Source organism: Delphinus delphis, chromosome 16 (genome assembly GCF_949987515.2).
Source record: "Delphinus delphis chromosome 16, mDelDel1.2, whole genome shotgun sequence".
Lineage (NCBI taxonomy): Eukaryota > Metazoa > Chordata > Mammalia > Artiodactyla > Delphinidae > Delphinus > Delphinus delphis.
This window is the reverse complement of record NC_082698.1, coordinates 12,225,339-12,242,989: the sequence shown is the minus strand read 5'-3', so window position 1 is coordinate 12,242,989 and position 17,651 is coordinate 12,225,339. Positions and strand designations below refer to the sequence as shown.

Genomic DNA, 17,651 nt, shown 5'->3' with positions numbered 1-17,651 from the left:
TAATTGTAACTAATTACAATTAGATAATCTGACAGATGGACTAGTAGAAAAAAGCTCTGGGCCTTCCTTTTAACTCTGGCTAGGGTACGTGCTCTAAGAGAAAAATTACGACTTCTTGTTGTCACAGCAAGCCCATAACAATCTTGTAAATCTGTGTGGTCCAAAACATTACCACCTGGTAGAATATTATTCTTCCTCCAGCACAAGGGGATGTCTGAAATCTTTCAAGTAATGGACAGAGAGAAGCTGAAGGCCAAGAACAAAGCCTGCAGAATGGGGAGAAGCCTTTGGGAATAAAGAAAAAGATCAGAGTGGAAGAGAATCAGAATCAGAAGAAGGCTGTGTAGTCTAACAAATAAATGGAGTCTTACTATTTATTTAAAAAAAAACAAAATCTCTGTTACTTATTTCTCTCAAAAGGAAAATAATTTGATCCTGGCAAAGGAAAAAGTAACACTTAGCTGCTCCTAAGAGAACTGCCAAGTTGGGAAAAAAATAGTAATAGAGGTGACCAAATCCTTTAAAGATCCTTTTCCATATTAGGAGGAAAAAAACAAAAGCTGTGCCAGCTACTTGGGTATATTTTGACTCGCCAGTAAAAGATGATATAGCTAATGTCAAGTCCTAATGAAGCAACTGTTTCTGAAGTAAGCTAAAAACTTTTAAAAGTTATATGCTCTATGGGGAGTTTCTAAGTTTTAAGTTCTAAATTGCACGTGCTTGGGAAGTTTCTAAGTTATAGGGTTTGGGGTTTAGGGTAAGTTACATTTATATAAACAAATAACTAGGTAACATTTTGGTCCAGATAAGGCTTATAACATACTAACTATATGAAACCATATAACCTGCTTTGCCTTCTTTCAAATGACATGTTTCTTTCCCCCAAACACTGTAAAACTTGTATAGAAAACACACTCCACTGTTGTTCTACTGCTTAGAAATGACACATTTCTCAAATTGAAGAAAAAACAGAACAGTAGAAACTTCCTTCATCACTACTATCTTAGAAAGTAGCTGCAGTGACCTACCAGCAAGATTGAAATCTATCAATACATTACTTTAGAATAGTTACTGCACAACATTATTCTACAATTACAACATCACATTTGAGCCTGTGACACAGTTCTCACTATGAACATGTTATGAAAGTACATATATGAAAAGGTCAAGTGCTATCAAAACATCCATTATGGCTCCAACTCCAACTAATCCAGAATCTCACAATACTCAACTAGAAAGTATCTGCTCAATTGTGATTACATATGTACAAACCATGCTGACTGCACATCTGCCGTAGTTCTAAAATTCTGTTTTTCCTGCAAGACTTAAACAAGTCAAACTCTCCATGGCATTAAGACCAGGAAAGTAACTCTGAAGTAGCAGCATAAGTCAGTGTGTGCTGAGGTGGAAACACCAATAGTGAGCTAATCTTGCCCTGCAGGACCCTGAGAAATTCAGGACCTAAGGACAGGATACAATGAGCGAGGTTTAGAGGCAGAGAGCTGGTGGCTGGAGTGGGAAGGGTGAAGATTGGTTGCAAGTCTGTAGACTAAACAGTAAAAAAGAGAAGAGTTATCCTGCACAGAAACTGAAAGGTAAAAGCTTGGGACTCCAGGACAGATACGTGGCGGGTGGGTGTGTGGGTGTGTGGGAAGCACAGGGCTGGCAGATTTAAGTAAAGTCAAAAGTCAAAATAAGAAATGTTCAAACATCTAACCCTGCTCCTTTTCTTTAATTCTAGAATGCCATCGGCCAGGAGAAGTGTCTTTACTTCCTGCCCCACCTACCCAACCCTACCATTCTCCCAGAAAGGAAGAAGATCCTTCCCTAGAGAAACGGAACAGCCCCAGAGAAAAGACATTCACATACTATTTGGCAGTTCCCCAAGAATAGCAGCTTTGCATTCAATTAACCCGAAGTGAAGCCCAACACTTACACTTGGCAAGGTCCCTTGTAAACACTGAACTACCAATTAGCCTTTTTCACTTTTAAATACGAATAGACAGCTAAGGATCACGAATATTTGCAAAGTCTCAGACATCAGAGATCAAAACAAACAAAAACTGCAAAGATAAAAGCAAAGAACTAAAAGAACAAAAGAAAACTTTTTAAAAAACCTATAATTACTATGCTGAGAAGATAAAAATTAGTAACAGTAATGAAAAAGGAGAATTCCAAATGCTCTTAAAATTAAAAATATAGCCATTGTTAAAAATCCAAAAGAAGGGCTTCCCTGGTGGCGCAGTGGTTGGGAATCCGTCTACCAATGCAGGAGACACGGGTTCGAGCCCTGGTCCAGGAAGATCCCACATGCCACAGAGCAGCCAAACCCATGTGCTACAACTACTGAAGTCCGCGCATCATAGAGCCCATGCTCTGAAGCGGGAGAAGCCGGCGCAATGAGAAGCCTGCACACCACAACAAAGAGTAGCCCCTGCTCGCTGCAACTAGAGAAACCCCGCATGCAGCAATGAAGACCCAACACAGCCATAAATGAATGAATGAATGAATGAATAAATAAAAGCATTTATCTCATCATAAATGCCTTTATCATAAAAAAATCGAAAAGAAAAAAGTAAACACCTAGAAACTCTCCTAGAACATTAAGAGTAATAAAATATACTAAAAAATAGTTAACAGACTTAGAAGATCAAAACAGGAAATTCAACATTTGACTACCAATAATTCCAGAGAAAAGGGAGAAGAGAGAAAATGTAAAGGGAGAAAAACACTGACTCATTTACCTAAGAAAACATCCCAATAATTTTCCAAAGGGAAAAAAAGACCACACGCAAAATAACAAGAATAAAAATGGCACCTGAATTCTCCACTGTAACACTGCAAGCTTGAAGTCAATGAAGCAACACTTTAAAAATTACTTAGGGGGCTCCCCTGGTAGCGCAGCAATTGAGAATCCGCCTGCCAATGCAGGGGACACGGGTCCGAGCCCTGGTCCAGGGGGATTCCACATGCTGCAGAGCAACTAAGCCCGTACACTGCAACTAGTGAGCCTGCGCTCTGGAGCCCGGGAGCTACAACTACTGAGCCCATGTCCCACAACTACTGAAGCCCGCGTGCCTAGAGCCAGTGCTCCACAACAAGAGAAGCCAACGCAGTGAGAGGCCTGCGCACCGCAGTGAAGAGTGGTCCCCACTCGCTGCAATGCACAGCAACGAAGACCCAATGCAGCCAAAAATAAATAAAATTTTTTAAAAAATCATTTAGGTAAGAATTCTATACCCAATCAAGTGAGCATTTTTATATATTCAAGACCTGATATTATTATCCATACACATTTTCCCAACAGACTGCCAGCAGATATGTTCTGTACATACACACACATACATGGGAACACACCAGTAAAAAGAAAGACATGAAGTGAGGTGGCCAAGACGGCAGAGTAGGAAAACCCTGAACTCACTCCTCCTCCCATGGATACACCAAAATTACAGCTACTTACAGAGCAACTATCTATGACAACGGCCTAAAAACTAGCAGAAAAGATATTCCACAACTGCATACCTAAACAAGGAACCACAATGAGCTGAGTAAGAGGGGGTGAGACGCGGTATTGTCAGGACTCACAACTCCAGGTCAGCGATCCACGAATGGGAGGAATATCACAATCAAAGAGGTTCTCCCCAAGGAGCGAGGATTCTTTCTGAGCCCCACATCAGGCTCCCCTGCCCAGGGTTCCTGCATCAGAAAGATGAGCCCCCAGAACATCTGACTTTGAAAACCAGCAGGGCTTATGTCCAGGAGAGCCAGAGAGCTGTAGGAAAAAGACTCTGCTCTTAAAGGGCATACGTTAAATCTCACACACTTCAAATCTCAGCACAGAGGCAGTAAATTGAAAGCAGCCTGGGTGAGACCCGTTTGCTGATCCTGGAGAGCCTCCTCAGGAGGCAACTGGAACTCCCCCTGGGGATGGAGATGCTGGCAGTAGCCATTTTGGGCAGTTCGTTCTACCAAGATAACACAGCACTGGCAAGTGACATTTTGGAACCCTCCCCCTAGCTTATTGGCACTGGGGGCTTACCCGCCCACCAACAGGCCAGCCCCAGCCCCAGGGCCAGGCAGACAGCTGGGAAGCCTACCCTGCCCTCCAGCAGCCCGGCAGCCACTGCATGAGGCAGGGCCTCACAGTCAGGCTGGGGGCCAGCCCCGCCTACCAGCACACCCACCGTAGCAGTCCTGCCATGAAAGAAGGGCACAGGCAGCCCTACGGGGGCACCCCTTGAGCATATAGCTCTGGTGACCAGAAGGGAGTGTGCTACTGGGACCCACTGGATGTCTCCTACATAAGGCCACTTCTCTAAAATTGGGAAATGTAACCAACCTAACACAGAAAACTGGGCCAAATGAGCAGACAGAGGAACATGTCCCAAACAAAGAAACAAGACAAAACCTCAGAAAAAGAACTAAACGAAGTGGAGACAGGCAATCTACTCAACAAAGAGATCAAGGTAATGATCATAAAGATGCTCCCTAGCCCAGAAGAATGGATGAACATGGTGAGAATGTCAACAAAGAGCTGGAAAATCCTGAGAACCAAACAGAGCTGAAGAATACAACTAACTAAAATTAAAATTACACTAAAAGGAATCAACAGTAGATTAGATGACACAGAGTAACAGACTGTGATCTGGAAGACAGTAGTAGAAATCACCCAAGTTGAACAGAAAAAGAGAAAAAATAATTTTAAAAAATGAGGATAGTTTAAGAGACCTCTGGTACAACATCAAGCATACTAACTTTACGGGGTCTCAGAAGGAGAAGAAAGGCGCAAAGAACTTGTTTGAAGAAACAGTAGCTAAAATCTTCCCTATCCTGGGGAAGGAAACAGACATCCAATTCCAAGAAGCACAGAGACTCCCAAACAAGTTGAACTGAAAAAAGTCCACGCTAAGACACATAATAATTGAAATTGCAAAATTAAAGAAAGAATCTTAAAAGCAGAAGAGAAAAGCAACTAGTTACATACAAGGGAACTCCCATAAAGACTCACAGCTGACTTCTCAGCAGAAACTTTGCAGGCCAGAAGTGAATGGCATGATATTTGCAAAGTGATGAAAGAAAAAACTTAAAACCAAAAATACTCTACCTGACAAGGTTATCATTCAGATTCGAACGTGAGATAAAGAGTTTTACAGACAAGCAAAAGCTAAGAGGTCAGCGCTACTAAACCAGCTTTACAAGAAATGATAAAGGGGTTCTCCAAGCAGAAAGGCCACAACTCAAAATATGAAAATTATGAAAGGAAAAATTTCACTAGTAAAGACGAACATATAGTAAAGGTAGTAGATCAGCCACTTATAAAGTTAGTAGGAAGGTTAAAAGACAAAAGTAGTAAAATCATCTAAAACCACAATAAATAGTTAAGGGATATACAAAACAAAAAGATGGAAAATACAACATCAAAAACATTCAACATGATGGGGGGAATAAAAATGTATCGTTGTTAGAAGGCATTCAAACCTAAGAGATCATCAACTGAAAACAATCACATATGTATATATGTTGTACCATATATACAGCTTAAGATACATGGTCAATAATATTGTAATAACTTTGTATGGGGAGAGACGGTTACTAGATTTATTGTGATGAACATTTCATGATGTATGCAAATGTCAAATCACTATGCAGTACACCTGAAGCTAACATAATACTGTACATCAACTATATTTTAACAAAACTTTTAATAAATAAATAAATAAAAAGGAAGACATCAAGTAACAATCATTCCACCTGTTGGGAAGTCCATGAGTGGCAACTGTGGGCCCTAAGAAATAAACAGGAACAAGAAGATTAACAGCTCCACAAGCAGACAAAAAGGAAATACTGATTAACTGAGCATTTCAAAAACACCAGTGACAGGTATATGGTGGATGTGATAAAGATGTTGAAAAACTTTAAGAATCAGTTTTTCAAAAACTATGCAAGTATAAACAAGGCAACTTAATAGCAGAGTTTGATGTGAAAGAAAATGTAATCTGAGTACACTCCTGGCCCTTCAGTGATTATTTAGTTGTAATGTAAATATGGTTTATTTTGAACCAAAAATTGTGTTATTTAAAGAATTAAAGAGGTAAGGTGTGTAGAGGTATAAGAGAACTAAAACATCGTGGAAATAACAGGTCAACAGGTAATATAAAACTAACTAATTAATTAATAACAATATTAACACATTGAAATGTGTGGATAAATACCAGAAGAGACAACTAAATGAATTAAAAATAATTGACTCTGGGTCACAGGTCCAGGAATGGGAAGGAACAAAGGAAGGAATCACTGATTTTCATTATATATCTTTTCATACAGTTTTAAGTTTTTAAAGTATAAGCCTATATAAAAGCAAAGTTCTGTGCTGTTCTGTTCTAAGACCAAAGAGTTTGGTGAAACTCAAATCCTCAGAAAGGTAAAAACAAATCTGGTGAAACTAAATTTTTGTTTCAGCACTTCCAATATTCTAAAGTGCATGAAATGAGAAAGCTCAGCTTACCCACTGCCTACTGGACCTCTCCACCCAAATGTTCCACAGACAACTTAAAAAAGACACATACACACCCCTACCTATACGCCTACCATATCCTTATCCTCCCTTCTTCCCACCCAAATTTTAAAGACTGTAGTCCCCAAATGTTTCCAAAGTCGGAAACCACCTCTCTTCCAATGCTTTATTTGTTCAGGCTGTCATCTCTTGCCTAGACTACAATAATTAAACCCCCTAACCAGTCTCTCTGCCTCCATTCTCTCTCCTTTCTAATCTATATTAACACGCTAAGACAAATTTTACCAAGTTGACTCCCTTAATATACTTCAGTGGCCCCTATTCCTGCAGAAGAAAATCCCATCTCTAACCTAGCATGCCCTTCGCATCTAGACCTTTCTATCGATCTAGGTTTAATTTGTGCCACTCCCTCCTCACACCCTATGTTCCTACAATAATTTCAACTCTGGGTCTTCCACACAGGCTTCTCCCTCTGCAAAGGAAGTCTCTTCAAGCCCAACCCTGCCACCTCAGTCCTCCTAACAAACTTTTATTCATTTTCAAAGATTCTTTTTCCGTCTATGCTACCATGTACATACATAACTTTACCACAGCACTTAATTATAATGTATCACAATCATCTGTCCATCAACCACCACACTAAACTCTGTCTCAAATATTACCTTGGCGTACAGAAGACGATAAATAAATATCTGTTTGGATAAAATGCCATTCTAGTCAGCACACCTGCAACTACAAATTACTTATCTATACTCTTAACTACAGAGGTTAATAGGCAAACAACTACAAAAGTAGGAAGGAAAATGGAAGGCCAGTTTTCCCTGCCAAGGCATATTATAAAAGAATATCCACAATCATTTTTTATATAGCATTTAACAGTTCACAACGTGATTATATACGGTCTGCGGCTTACAGAGTTACAGTTTAAAGAGAAAGTGAACAGCATTCATTTTCTTTAGGGATTTGGGACTGGGCCTTACATAAACATTACAATGGCTTTCTCTTACAGTTTCATCACTGTCACTTTGTGCAATTCATGTCAAAAAACGGCAAGACAAGATCCCCAATGAGATCCTGAAATTTGGACAATCGATCGATACCACAGTGATGCTTGCTGCAGCACAACTCCACTAAGCTGGAAGGCAAGAAGATACCAAATAACCACCACGGATGCTGCGAACAGTGCATATTTTAAGGCCTGAATACATTAACTGATTCACTTGTAAAAGAATCAACCAATCTGGAAACGCAGGTAGGACCTGATCAAGTAGAGCGACTTTATTTAGGATTCACTAAAGTCAGTTAACACTTTCACTAAATTCAAAAGTCAATTTTAACATACTTCTGAGTCATTAATTTAAAGAAAAGAATAATTTCATTGAGTTCAATTAAAAAATACTGTGAAGCTTTTATTCATCTGGAGAAGCTTTTGGTGCAGTGGATTCATAATTATCCTGAGATCATGGCACAGTACCATCAGTCAAGGCAAGATCCCACCCCACCCCCCTTCCATCTAGCCATTCAGTGCCTTTTATCCTCACGCTCCAGTCCCACCTGCCCCAACACATTCAGACAGGGAACCATTCTAGCCTGTTTAATATATCTGGAATACAAACAGATGTGACATATGCTACATCTGAGCAGAGGCTTTAAAAGCCATTGTGTGTTGCTGTCCACTCTCTTCTCTTTGTCTCTGCCAAGAGTGACAGGACCCAGAAAAGAGCTGCGCTTCAGAATGAGATGACATGAAAAGCCACAACCGTCAGCCACTAACACAACATGAGCAAGAAATAAGCCTTTGTTGGTCCATAAGCTCCTGAAATTTGGGGGTAATTATCAAGCTGACTAATGTGCAATGAAAAACTGAACTAAGTGATTACACTTCCCAAATTACATTCCATCAATGAGATACATCTGAATGAGATTTGGAAGGCCAAAGGGAGGCAAAGGACAGATTATTGCTGCCGGTGGTTCTGGCAAGTAAGGTTAGAGACGTCAGAATTTGTGGCAGCCGAACTCCAAGTTCGTGTCTGGTCACCAACTTCAAGGATGAGCGAGGCAAGTGTGACGATGTAAGAATGGCGGTGGTGGCAGCAGAAGCAGCAGCCTGTCCTCTGGAATGCAGCTTTAGGCGAGCAGCCTCACTGACTTCATACCTCTGACCTTTCCGACAATTTACAGTGGACCCAATTTCTATTAGATCTCCTGCTGCTTTAGATACCTAGAGTATTTTCTTGCACTGAACTGACTGATTAAAGTATTTGGTACCAGAGTAGTTACAGGACACAGACTCTTAAAAGCTAGGAACCTGGCTTTGGTTTTCCAATCTAGTTGGATTTAAAGGCAATGATGACATTGCCACCATTAGATAACATAATACTAATAGTACATGGCATGTAGCAGCAAAGAATTACTTACCACCTGTAGATACCTGGAATAAAGTTCTTCTTGAAGAAAACAGCATGGCAGACTGCTAAGTGCATTATGATGGAAATAAGAAAGACAAGGACTGTGGAGTGGGCTGATTCTGAGGACAGGTGAAAGCTTTAAGAAAATGATTAACTCAATAAACAGAGGACAGAAGAGCATCCATGAATGCATAAAAGAACCTCTTAATTCTTATAGGTATAGGGTTGATATAGCCAAAAATCAAAGAGTGATTCTGCAAGTTACAGAATTACCATATGAAAACAATCTCTTAAGTAAAAGTTAGGGCACTGATTGTGAAATGATAAGACCCTGAGGCCTGAAATGGGGTGGAGTTTGATCAATCTGAGAACCCTGACCTCACAAAACTCACTGAGCCTTCCCTACCTGAGAAGCACCCCTCCCACCCAATATGAGGCTAATCTTTACTTGACTGAAGCCCCTGCTCCCTTGCTGTAATACTGACTGGAGCCTTGCAAGGGAATGCAGATTCTCCTCATGCCTTACTCCAAGCAGCTCTCACCGCCTCTAAACCTCCAACTATTATAAATCAAATTTCCCAGGGGAAGGAGCACCAAATCTAAACAAACAGGAGCCAGCCTTCATTCCTAAAGAACTACAGGCATACCTCATTTTATTGTACTCTGCAGATACTGCGCTTTTTACAAATTGAAGTTTTGTGGCAACTCTGAGTCTAGCAAGTCTATCGGCGCCATTTTTCCAACAGCATTTGCTCACTTTGCATCTCTGTCACATTTTGGTAATTCTCGCAATATTTCAAACCCTCTACCAGCGAAAAGATTATGATTTGCTAAAGGCTCAGATGATATTTAGCATTTTTTAGCAATAAAGTATTTTTCAATTAAGATATGTTCAATTTTTTTTTAGGCATAATGCTATTGCACACTTAACAGACTATACTATACTGTAAACATAACTTTTATACGCACTGGGAAATGAAAAAATTCGTGTGATTCACTTTATTGTGATATTCACTTTACTGCAGTGGTCTAGAACAGAACCCATAATATCTCTGAGGTACACCACTGTGGACTCTCAGAAGACATTAAGAATTCTAAAGACTGAAACAGAACTTTAGGTAAGACTTAAGTTATCAAAAGGAATACACTTACTGAAGATTCTTCATTCACTGCAGTATCTCAAGAAACCAGATATGGTTATAACAATTCGCTCAGTTAACTGACTGAAACCTGGACTCAATGACAGTCTATGTTAAAAACAGTTGGAACTCTTGCTGAATTAACAACAGATGAGACACCAGAGACAACACAGCAATAGAAACTATCTAAACTGAAGCAGAGGGGGGTGAAAAAGCTGAAAAAGATAATGAACAGAGCCTCAGTGATTTAGTGTACAATAACAAGTGGCATAACATATATGCAACTGAGGGGCATGGGGCAGTAATTCTGAAAAAATATAAAATGAATGATAATGTTCCAGATTTGACAAATTCTAGAACCCCACAAATCCAAGAAGCTCAAAGGACACTAACAAGAATAAGCCTACAGAAAACTCTACCACAAGGAATATCACAATCAAATTAAATTTGATTTAGTGAAAGATAAAGTGAAAATCTTAAAAGCAGCCAGAAAAAAAGGACACACTACTAGAGAGGAACAAAGATAAGAATATTCAGACATTTATTAAAAGAAATAATGCAGGCCAGAAGACAACGGAAAGACATCTTTAAAGTACTGAAAGGAAAAACAAAAACAAAACAAGATTATCAATCTAGAATTCTATATCCAGCAAAAATATCCTTAGAAAATGAAGGTAAAATGCTTTTGGGGACAAACAAAAGCTGAATAAATTCAAGGCTAAATCCCTTGGCAATTTTGGGCACTGCAAATATCTTCCCTAATTCTTTCATCTGTCTGTCACTGAATGAAAACCTTTAATTTTTATATAATCAAAGTCATTACTTTTTCACCTTTGTAAGTTTTGAGATAAAACTTTCCCTAGGGAAAGAGCTTCTTCAACATTGTCTTCCATTAATTTTATAACTTTTCCTTTCACATTTAGATCTTTAATTATCCATAGTTCATCCCATCTGTGGTGGTAGGTTTTTCTCCATAAAGTAAGCCACTCTTCCTAGCAACATGACTCCTTTCTCTGATGATTTATGATACCACCTTTGATCTTAAGTTCCTGAACATATAGGTAAGTCTCTGCTCTCCAATTTGTTCCCCCAGTGTATTTTTTAGGTTCTTGCACTTATACTAGTTTTTATTACTATAGTTTTGAAACAGTATCTTAACCTCTGGTAAGGCAAGCCCCCACGAAAGCAAAACTTTAAGACTGATTTAGCTATTCACAGACTTTATCCCACCTGCCATATAAATTTTAGATCAGGTTACTGAGTTTGTCAGACAAACCAACTGGAATTTTGACGGCAGTTTAATCAAATTTATAGATTAAAATGGAGAAAACTGACTTCCTTACAACAATAAGTAATCCAATCCCAAAAGCATGGAAAGTTTTCCCATTTATTTAGGTCCTCTTCTAGCTCCTTATTAAAGTTCTCTCCTTAAAGATCTTATGCACTTAGAGTAATTCCTAGAGACTATAGTTTTCTTGCTATTATTGTATACAATATTTACTTTTTAAAAAAAATTTATTTATTTTATTTATTTTTGGCTGTGTTGGGTCTTTGTTGCAGCGCGCGGGCTTTCTCTAGTTGCGTTGAGTGGGGGCTACACTTCCTTGCGGTGCGCGGGCTTCTCATTGCGGTGGCTTCTCTTGTTGTGGAGCACAGGCTCTAGGCATGCGGGCTTCAGTAGCCGCAGCGCGTGGGCTCAGTAGTTGTGGCTTGCGGGCTCTAGAGTGCAGGCTCAGTAGTTGTGGTGCACGGGCTTAGCTGCTCCACAGCATGTGGGATCTTCCCAGACCAAGGCTTGAACCCGTGTCCCCTGCATTGGCAGGCGGATTCTTAACCATTGTGCCATCAGGGAAGCCCTACAATGTTTACTTTTGATTACCTTTACTAATTGGTTATTGCTAGTGTAGTAAATGCTACTAACTTTTGTAGGGTGATCTTAAGTCCAGTAACCTTGCTAAACTCTTACTAGTTCTAATAGCTTCTCTTGATTCTAATGGTTCTTCTAGATAAGTGATATTATCTGCAAATAATGAGTTTTATTGCTTCCCTTCTTATACTTATACTTTTAATTTTTTCCCCCTGTAGTGTTCGTCAGAACCTTTCTTATGTTAAACAGTAACAATGACAGAGGGCATCCTTATCTTGTTACTGATCTTTTTATTTATTTTTTTGCCGTGCCACATGCAGGATTAGCTCCCCAACCAGGGTTTGAACCTGTGCCCACTGCAGTGGAAGCGCTTAGTCTTAACCACTGGACCACCAAGGAAGTCCCTTGTTACTGACCTTAAAGTAAATGTATCTGAAATTTCTCTGTTAAGTATTATTATTATTTGCTGTAGGTTTTTGGTAATGACCATCATTCAGTTATCCTGCGTTCCAAGCTTGCCAAGAGTTTTTATCATATATGGGTGCTGCATCTTATCAAATAATTTTATGGTATCGAAATAATGATGAATTCTCTCCCTTTAGTCTATTTTTTTTAAACTTTTTAATGGGAATTTTCAAGTACATATACAAAAGTAGAGAGAATGATGAACCCATATACTCTCCTTTAGTCTACTAATAAGATAAATTACATTAACAGATAAATGGATGTTGAACCACACTTACATTCCTAAAACAAACTCTATGGATCAAGATTCTTTTAACACATTGTTGGGTTTGAAGAGCTAGTATTTTGTGTGGGATTTTTACATTTATGCTAATAACTGAAAACAGATGTATAACTTTCTCATATCAACTTTACCTAGTTTTGGAATCAAGATTTCACTAACTTCATAAAATGAGCTTGGCATCTCTCTCTCTCTCTCTTTTTCCTATTTCCCAGAACAACTTTTAAAAAGGAATTGTTATTTAAAAGCTCATTGCACCTCAATTATAAGATTATCTTCATCCAGAGTTTTTGAAAGGGGACGTTTTACTATTTCAGTTTTTAGATATTTATTAGTCAGCTCGGGCTTCCCTGGTGGCGCAGTGTCTAAGAATCCGCCTGCCAATGCAGGGGACACGGGTTCGAACGCTGGTCCGGGAAGATCCCACATGCCGTGGAGCAACTAAGCCCATGCGCCACAACAACTGAGCCTGAGCTCTAGAGCCCGCAAGCCACAACTACTGAGCCCGTGTGCCACAAGTACTGAAGCCTGCGCACCTAGAGCCTGTGCTCCGCAACAAGAGAACCCACTGTCAATGAGAAGCCCGCGCACCGCAACGAAGAGTAGCCCCCGCTCGCCGCAAAGAGAAAACTCCACACGCAGCAACAAAGACCCAACGCAGCCAAAAATAAAAATAAATTAAATTAAAAAAATATTTATTAGCTCAAGCGATCTACTTCTTCTGTTACCAACTTTCATAGTTTGTAGTTTTCTAAGAATTTACACATTTCCTCTAGGCTTTCAAATTTATAAACCGATAGCAATTCATAAAACTCTTCTTTTAAACACCTCAGGTTTGTACCTATTTCCCAGTTATCACTTATTGTATTTGCATTTAAAAAATCAGAGGTCCGTTTAGCTTATTAATTTCAAAAAACAATCTTTTGGTTTGGCAAATCTTTCTTTTGTTCCTAATTTCACTATTTTTTGCTCTTAGCTGTATGCTGTTTTTTGAACTCTTAAAATGAACTTGGTTGAAACACTAAAGCAAGCTTCCTTCAGCATTTAGATAAGTCACCCTGCCACTGTGTCCCAGGTCTGGTTTCACTACATAGACTTCAACACACAAATTATACAATATAAACATTATTTTCATGTACACATAATACGGAAAAAATCGTAGACAAATCTTACCAACCATACCTACATATGAATGTCTCTGACTAAAGCAGTATCTTGAAGGCAAATAAATAAGATTATGTGCTTGTTCCAAAAAAAAAAAAAAAAAGTGTAAGGCTATGACTATACATCTGAACCAAGGCAGATATTTTCTTTGCACAGCTAACTGGACAATTACTGGTACAGCTTGATAAAATTAGCAACTAGAAATGAAATCTCCAGTTCTTTACCAGATGCCATTCAAAACTTGCAGTTATTAATAGGAGAGAAAAATCTCGCTATGACGGTCAATTTCCACCATCACCAGCCCCCAAAATTACCACTTAAAGCAAACGCACTTTTCTTCCTAGCTGTGGAAGCATACATCCTTGGTTGGAGATAGTTTCGGTTACAAAACAGATTTTGGTCTTAAATCTTTCTGCCTGCAGTTGAGCGTTAGGGCAGATCACTAACATAAAAGTTCAACATTGAACACAATCTTAGATTTGGACACATACCGAATGGCTTATTCTTATGAGTGTAGACTTTGAAAAAGTAATTTTATACATTATTAGCTTCAAAACGGATGTCGCAGCTCCCACTGCGCTGCTGTTACTCAAGAAGCAACTCATACATTTCCCTATCGGGATGCAGAAGGCGTGCACTGGAGACGGGAAAGAACGAAGCGTAGATATAGGTCAACTTTCTAATTCCTGACTTATTTAACGCAGACTGGCTAAAAGCACAGAAACACAAGTGGCCAGATTTCTTTTTCCCCTGGTTGCAAAAAACAAACTGAAGGCCTCTCCCTAACGAAACTCGGACAGCCTTATTTTCCCTTCACGTTTGAGGGTGAAACTTAAGGGGGAACGGAGAAGAAAAGAGCTTCCTGATGCTGAGAGATAGCCAGTCATGATACGGCTCGCGTTTGTAGGAGAACTTGGGGCTGTGTGCGTAACCAGGCTGCTCTTTTAGGCCAGGTAATACAAGAAGCCAGGGCCGCTCCGGCGCCGGCCGCGGACACCAAACGAGGCGGGGGAGGGAGGCGGGGAGGGGAGGAGAGACCCAGGCCTGAAACAAAGGAAGCGGGATGGCCGAGAGAGAAGGATTCGGCGTCCGGGTGGGAAGGAGAAAAGCCAAGGCTGCAGACGAAAGGTTGTACTCACAGAACTTGGAGGTGGAGGTGTTGATGTTGATGCTGGAGGTGGGGGTGGCGGCGGGGGCCGCCTTGGCCACGGCGGCAGCCGCGTCGCAGCTCTTCAACATCATGATCACCCCATTCGGCTCCGGCGGTGGCCCCATCGGGAGCCCCTCCTTGGGGCCTTTCCTGTCCACGGAGACCGCAGGCATCGCCAGCAGCTGACCCCCCGGAGGCTCTCGGGCAGGGGCTGGGATCGAAGCGGGGGGCGGAGGGGGTGGGGGGGGCTGCCGGAAGCCGTCCACGGCGGCCTCCCAGTTGTTGTGGTTCTGGTCGTCCATCATCGCCTCGTAGCTGCCCCCCTCCTCCTCTTCCATGCTTTCCTCCATCCTGCAGGCCCCCAGCACCCGCCCGCCTCACAGGCACCTGCCGCCCGTCTCAACCCCAGGCCGGGGGGGCACCGCAGCCTCCTCGAGCTCACATCGCCGAGGGCCGGAAAGGGCGCGGCGGGGAGGGCAGCGGCGCGCCGGGTCTCTCAATCTTGCCCGGCCGACTCGTAGAGACAGGGCTGACGGCGGTGGGCGCTCCAGGGCTCCACTTAGGGAGAGGCAGCCGTAAAGCAGCAGCGCCCGTCACGACATTTTACAGCAGCTTCCAACAGGCAGCTGGAAAGGGCAGCTGGGGGAGCGGCCAGGAGGGCACGTGGTGCGAGGAACCAGCCGCGAGAAAGCTAAACGAAAAGGGGCGGGAGCTGTGAGCCACCCCAACGCAGTACAGCAGAGGTTCGCCCCGCCTCGGCTGGTCCCATGCGGAGAGGAACTGGGCAACCAGTCCGGAGGAGCATTCGTCGGCTCCGCCCCCGGCCCGGCCTCACGTGATAAGGGAGTTTGGCTGCGCACGCGCGTTCAGAGTTTGGTTACCAGGACTACGGGGAGATGAGCGGGCGACTGAAGACGCGCTTGAAGCCTGCCCCTCGGTCGGTGTGCCCCAGGCTTCCCCTCTCACCGGTGTTGTTCTCCCGCTCACCCAATTTACAGGGTTTCGCACTGCAGAGGGCCTTGCAGCCCCAGCTTTTGCTTGACCATGGCGCTAGGGGGCCAGTAGAAGCTCCGCTTCGCCATAATAAACGGGTGGGAGTGTCCAGGGCGGCCCTTGGCAGGATTGCTCTTGAGCCTCAGCCCACACGACCCAAACCCTCAAAATCGAGGAAAACAACCGAGACAGCAGAGTGGCTTAAAAAATAAATGTGTTTGAGCTATTCAAGAACTTTAAAAAAGTTCCTTAACTCTTCCGTACACTGAGGCCAGAAATTTTAAACTTAAAAATGCCACTCTCCGTATGCTGTTTCACAAATCTAACTACAAATTTGAGATTATGTATGAGAGTCTTGAGGGACAAGGAAGAAAGATTATGTAACTCTATTATAATTTTTGATTCCTCTGCAATATCTATCTATTTATATATATATATAAGATTTTATGCGGTACGCGGGCCTCTCATTGTTGTGGCCTCTCCCGTTGCCGGAGCACAGGCTCCGGACGCGCAGGCTCAGCGGCCATGGCTCACGGGCCCAGCCACTCCGCGGCATGTGGGAACTTCCCGGACGGGGGCACGAACCCGTGTCCCCTGCATCGGCAGGCGGACTCTCAACCACTACGCCACCAGGGAAGCCCTGCAATAGCAGTATATTATACGAGAATAATGAATCTTTATTTCTACAGATGTGCAATTAGTGTGAAGTGAAGAATCACTTCAGTCACTGAGAAATTGTCTCTGATATACTTCAGTGTCCACATTTGTTTCATCTTCCCTACACATATTTTCCCAATATATTCTGCACTAAATGAAATGTTTTGACCAATCACTTAGAATGATTTAATTTCAGACAATGCTCCCGCATATTAATTAATGGCATATATTTTTTGAATCAGCACACGGTTTTGATTCTCTGGGCCTGGAACCGTACTAATTTTCTGGCCCTGGGACATTTTGGGAATATGAAAATAAATTTTTTTCAAGTAAAAGACACCTGAGTGAAATGCTGAGGAGGCAAAAAAGGCAACCTTAGAAGTCTATGCCCTGCAAGTAAAGAATGTAAGAGGAAAGACCAATTATAGTCTTTTTCAGACAACCGCTGATAGTTTGTCATCAATAGACTTCTGAGGTGGGTGGGTGGGTGTGCCTAGATAACACTCAATACACAAGATATGAGAGTCATAAATGTGTCTCTAAAAATATGGTCACAAAATATATGAAGCAAAAGTTGACGGAAGTAGATGAAGAAAGAGAAATCTATCATCAGAGTAGGTGATTTTTACATATCTCTGTATCACATTGCAGTGGGTTGAATAGTAGCTCCCAAAAAAGATATCTCCAGTGTCTTAATCCCTGGAACCTATGTGTTACTTTATTTGAAAATAAGGTCTTTGTAGATGTAATTGAAGATCTTGCAATGAGGAGAGCTTCCTGGATTCTCCAGGCGGAACATAAAACCAATGGCAAGTGTCCTCTTTAGAGAAAGGAGGAGGAGATCTGAGACAGAAACCGAAGAGGAGAAGGCAGCGTGACCACGGAGGCAGAGGTTGGAGTGATGCAGCCACACTCCGACACCACATGCCTACAGCCACCCAAAGCCAGAGGAGGCAAAGAATGAATTATCCCCTAGAGCCTTCAGAGGGAAGGCAGCCCCGCCAGTGCCTTGAT

The 17,651-nt window shown here is 41.7% G+C and overlaps 1 protein-coding gene across 1 annotated transcript in view; it reads right to left on the bottom strand.

Moving 5' to 3' along the window:
• The window catches only part of CACUL1 (CDK2 associated cullin domain 1), a 72,125-nt gene extending 56,542 nt beyond the window's left edge, over positions 1-15,583 (bottom strand). Inside the window, exon 1 of the mRNA XM_060033992.1 lies at positions 14,977-15,583. Within this exon, the coding sequence (XP_059889975.1) occupies positions 14,977-15,337 (361 nt within the window). The 5' untranslated portion in view covers positions 15,338-15,583. The remainder of the gene's footprint in view (positions 1-14,976) is intronic.
• Positions 15,584-17,651: the final 2,068 nt, after the last annotated feature.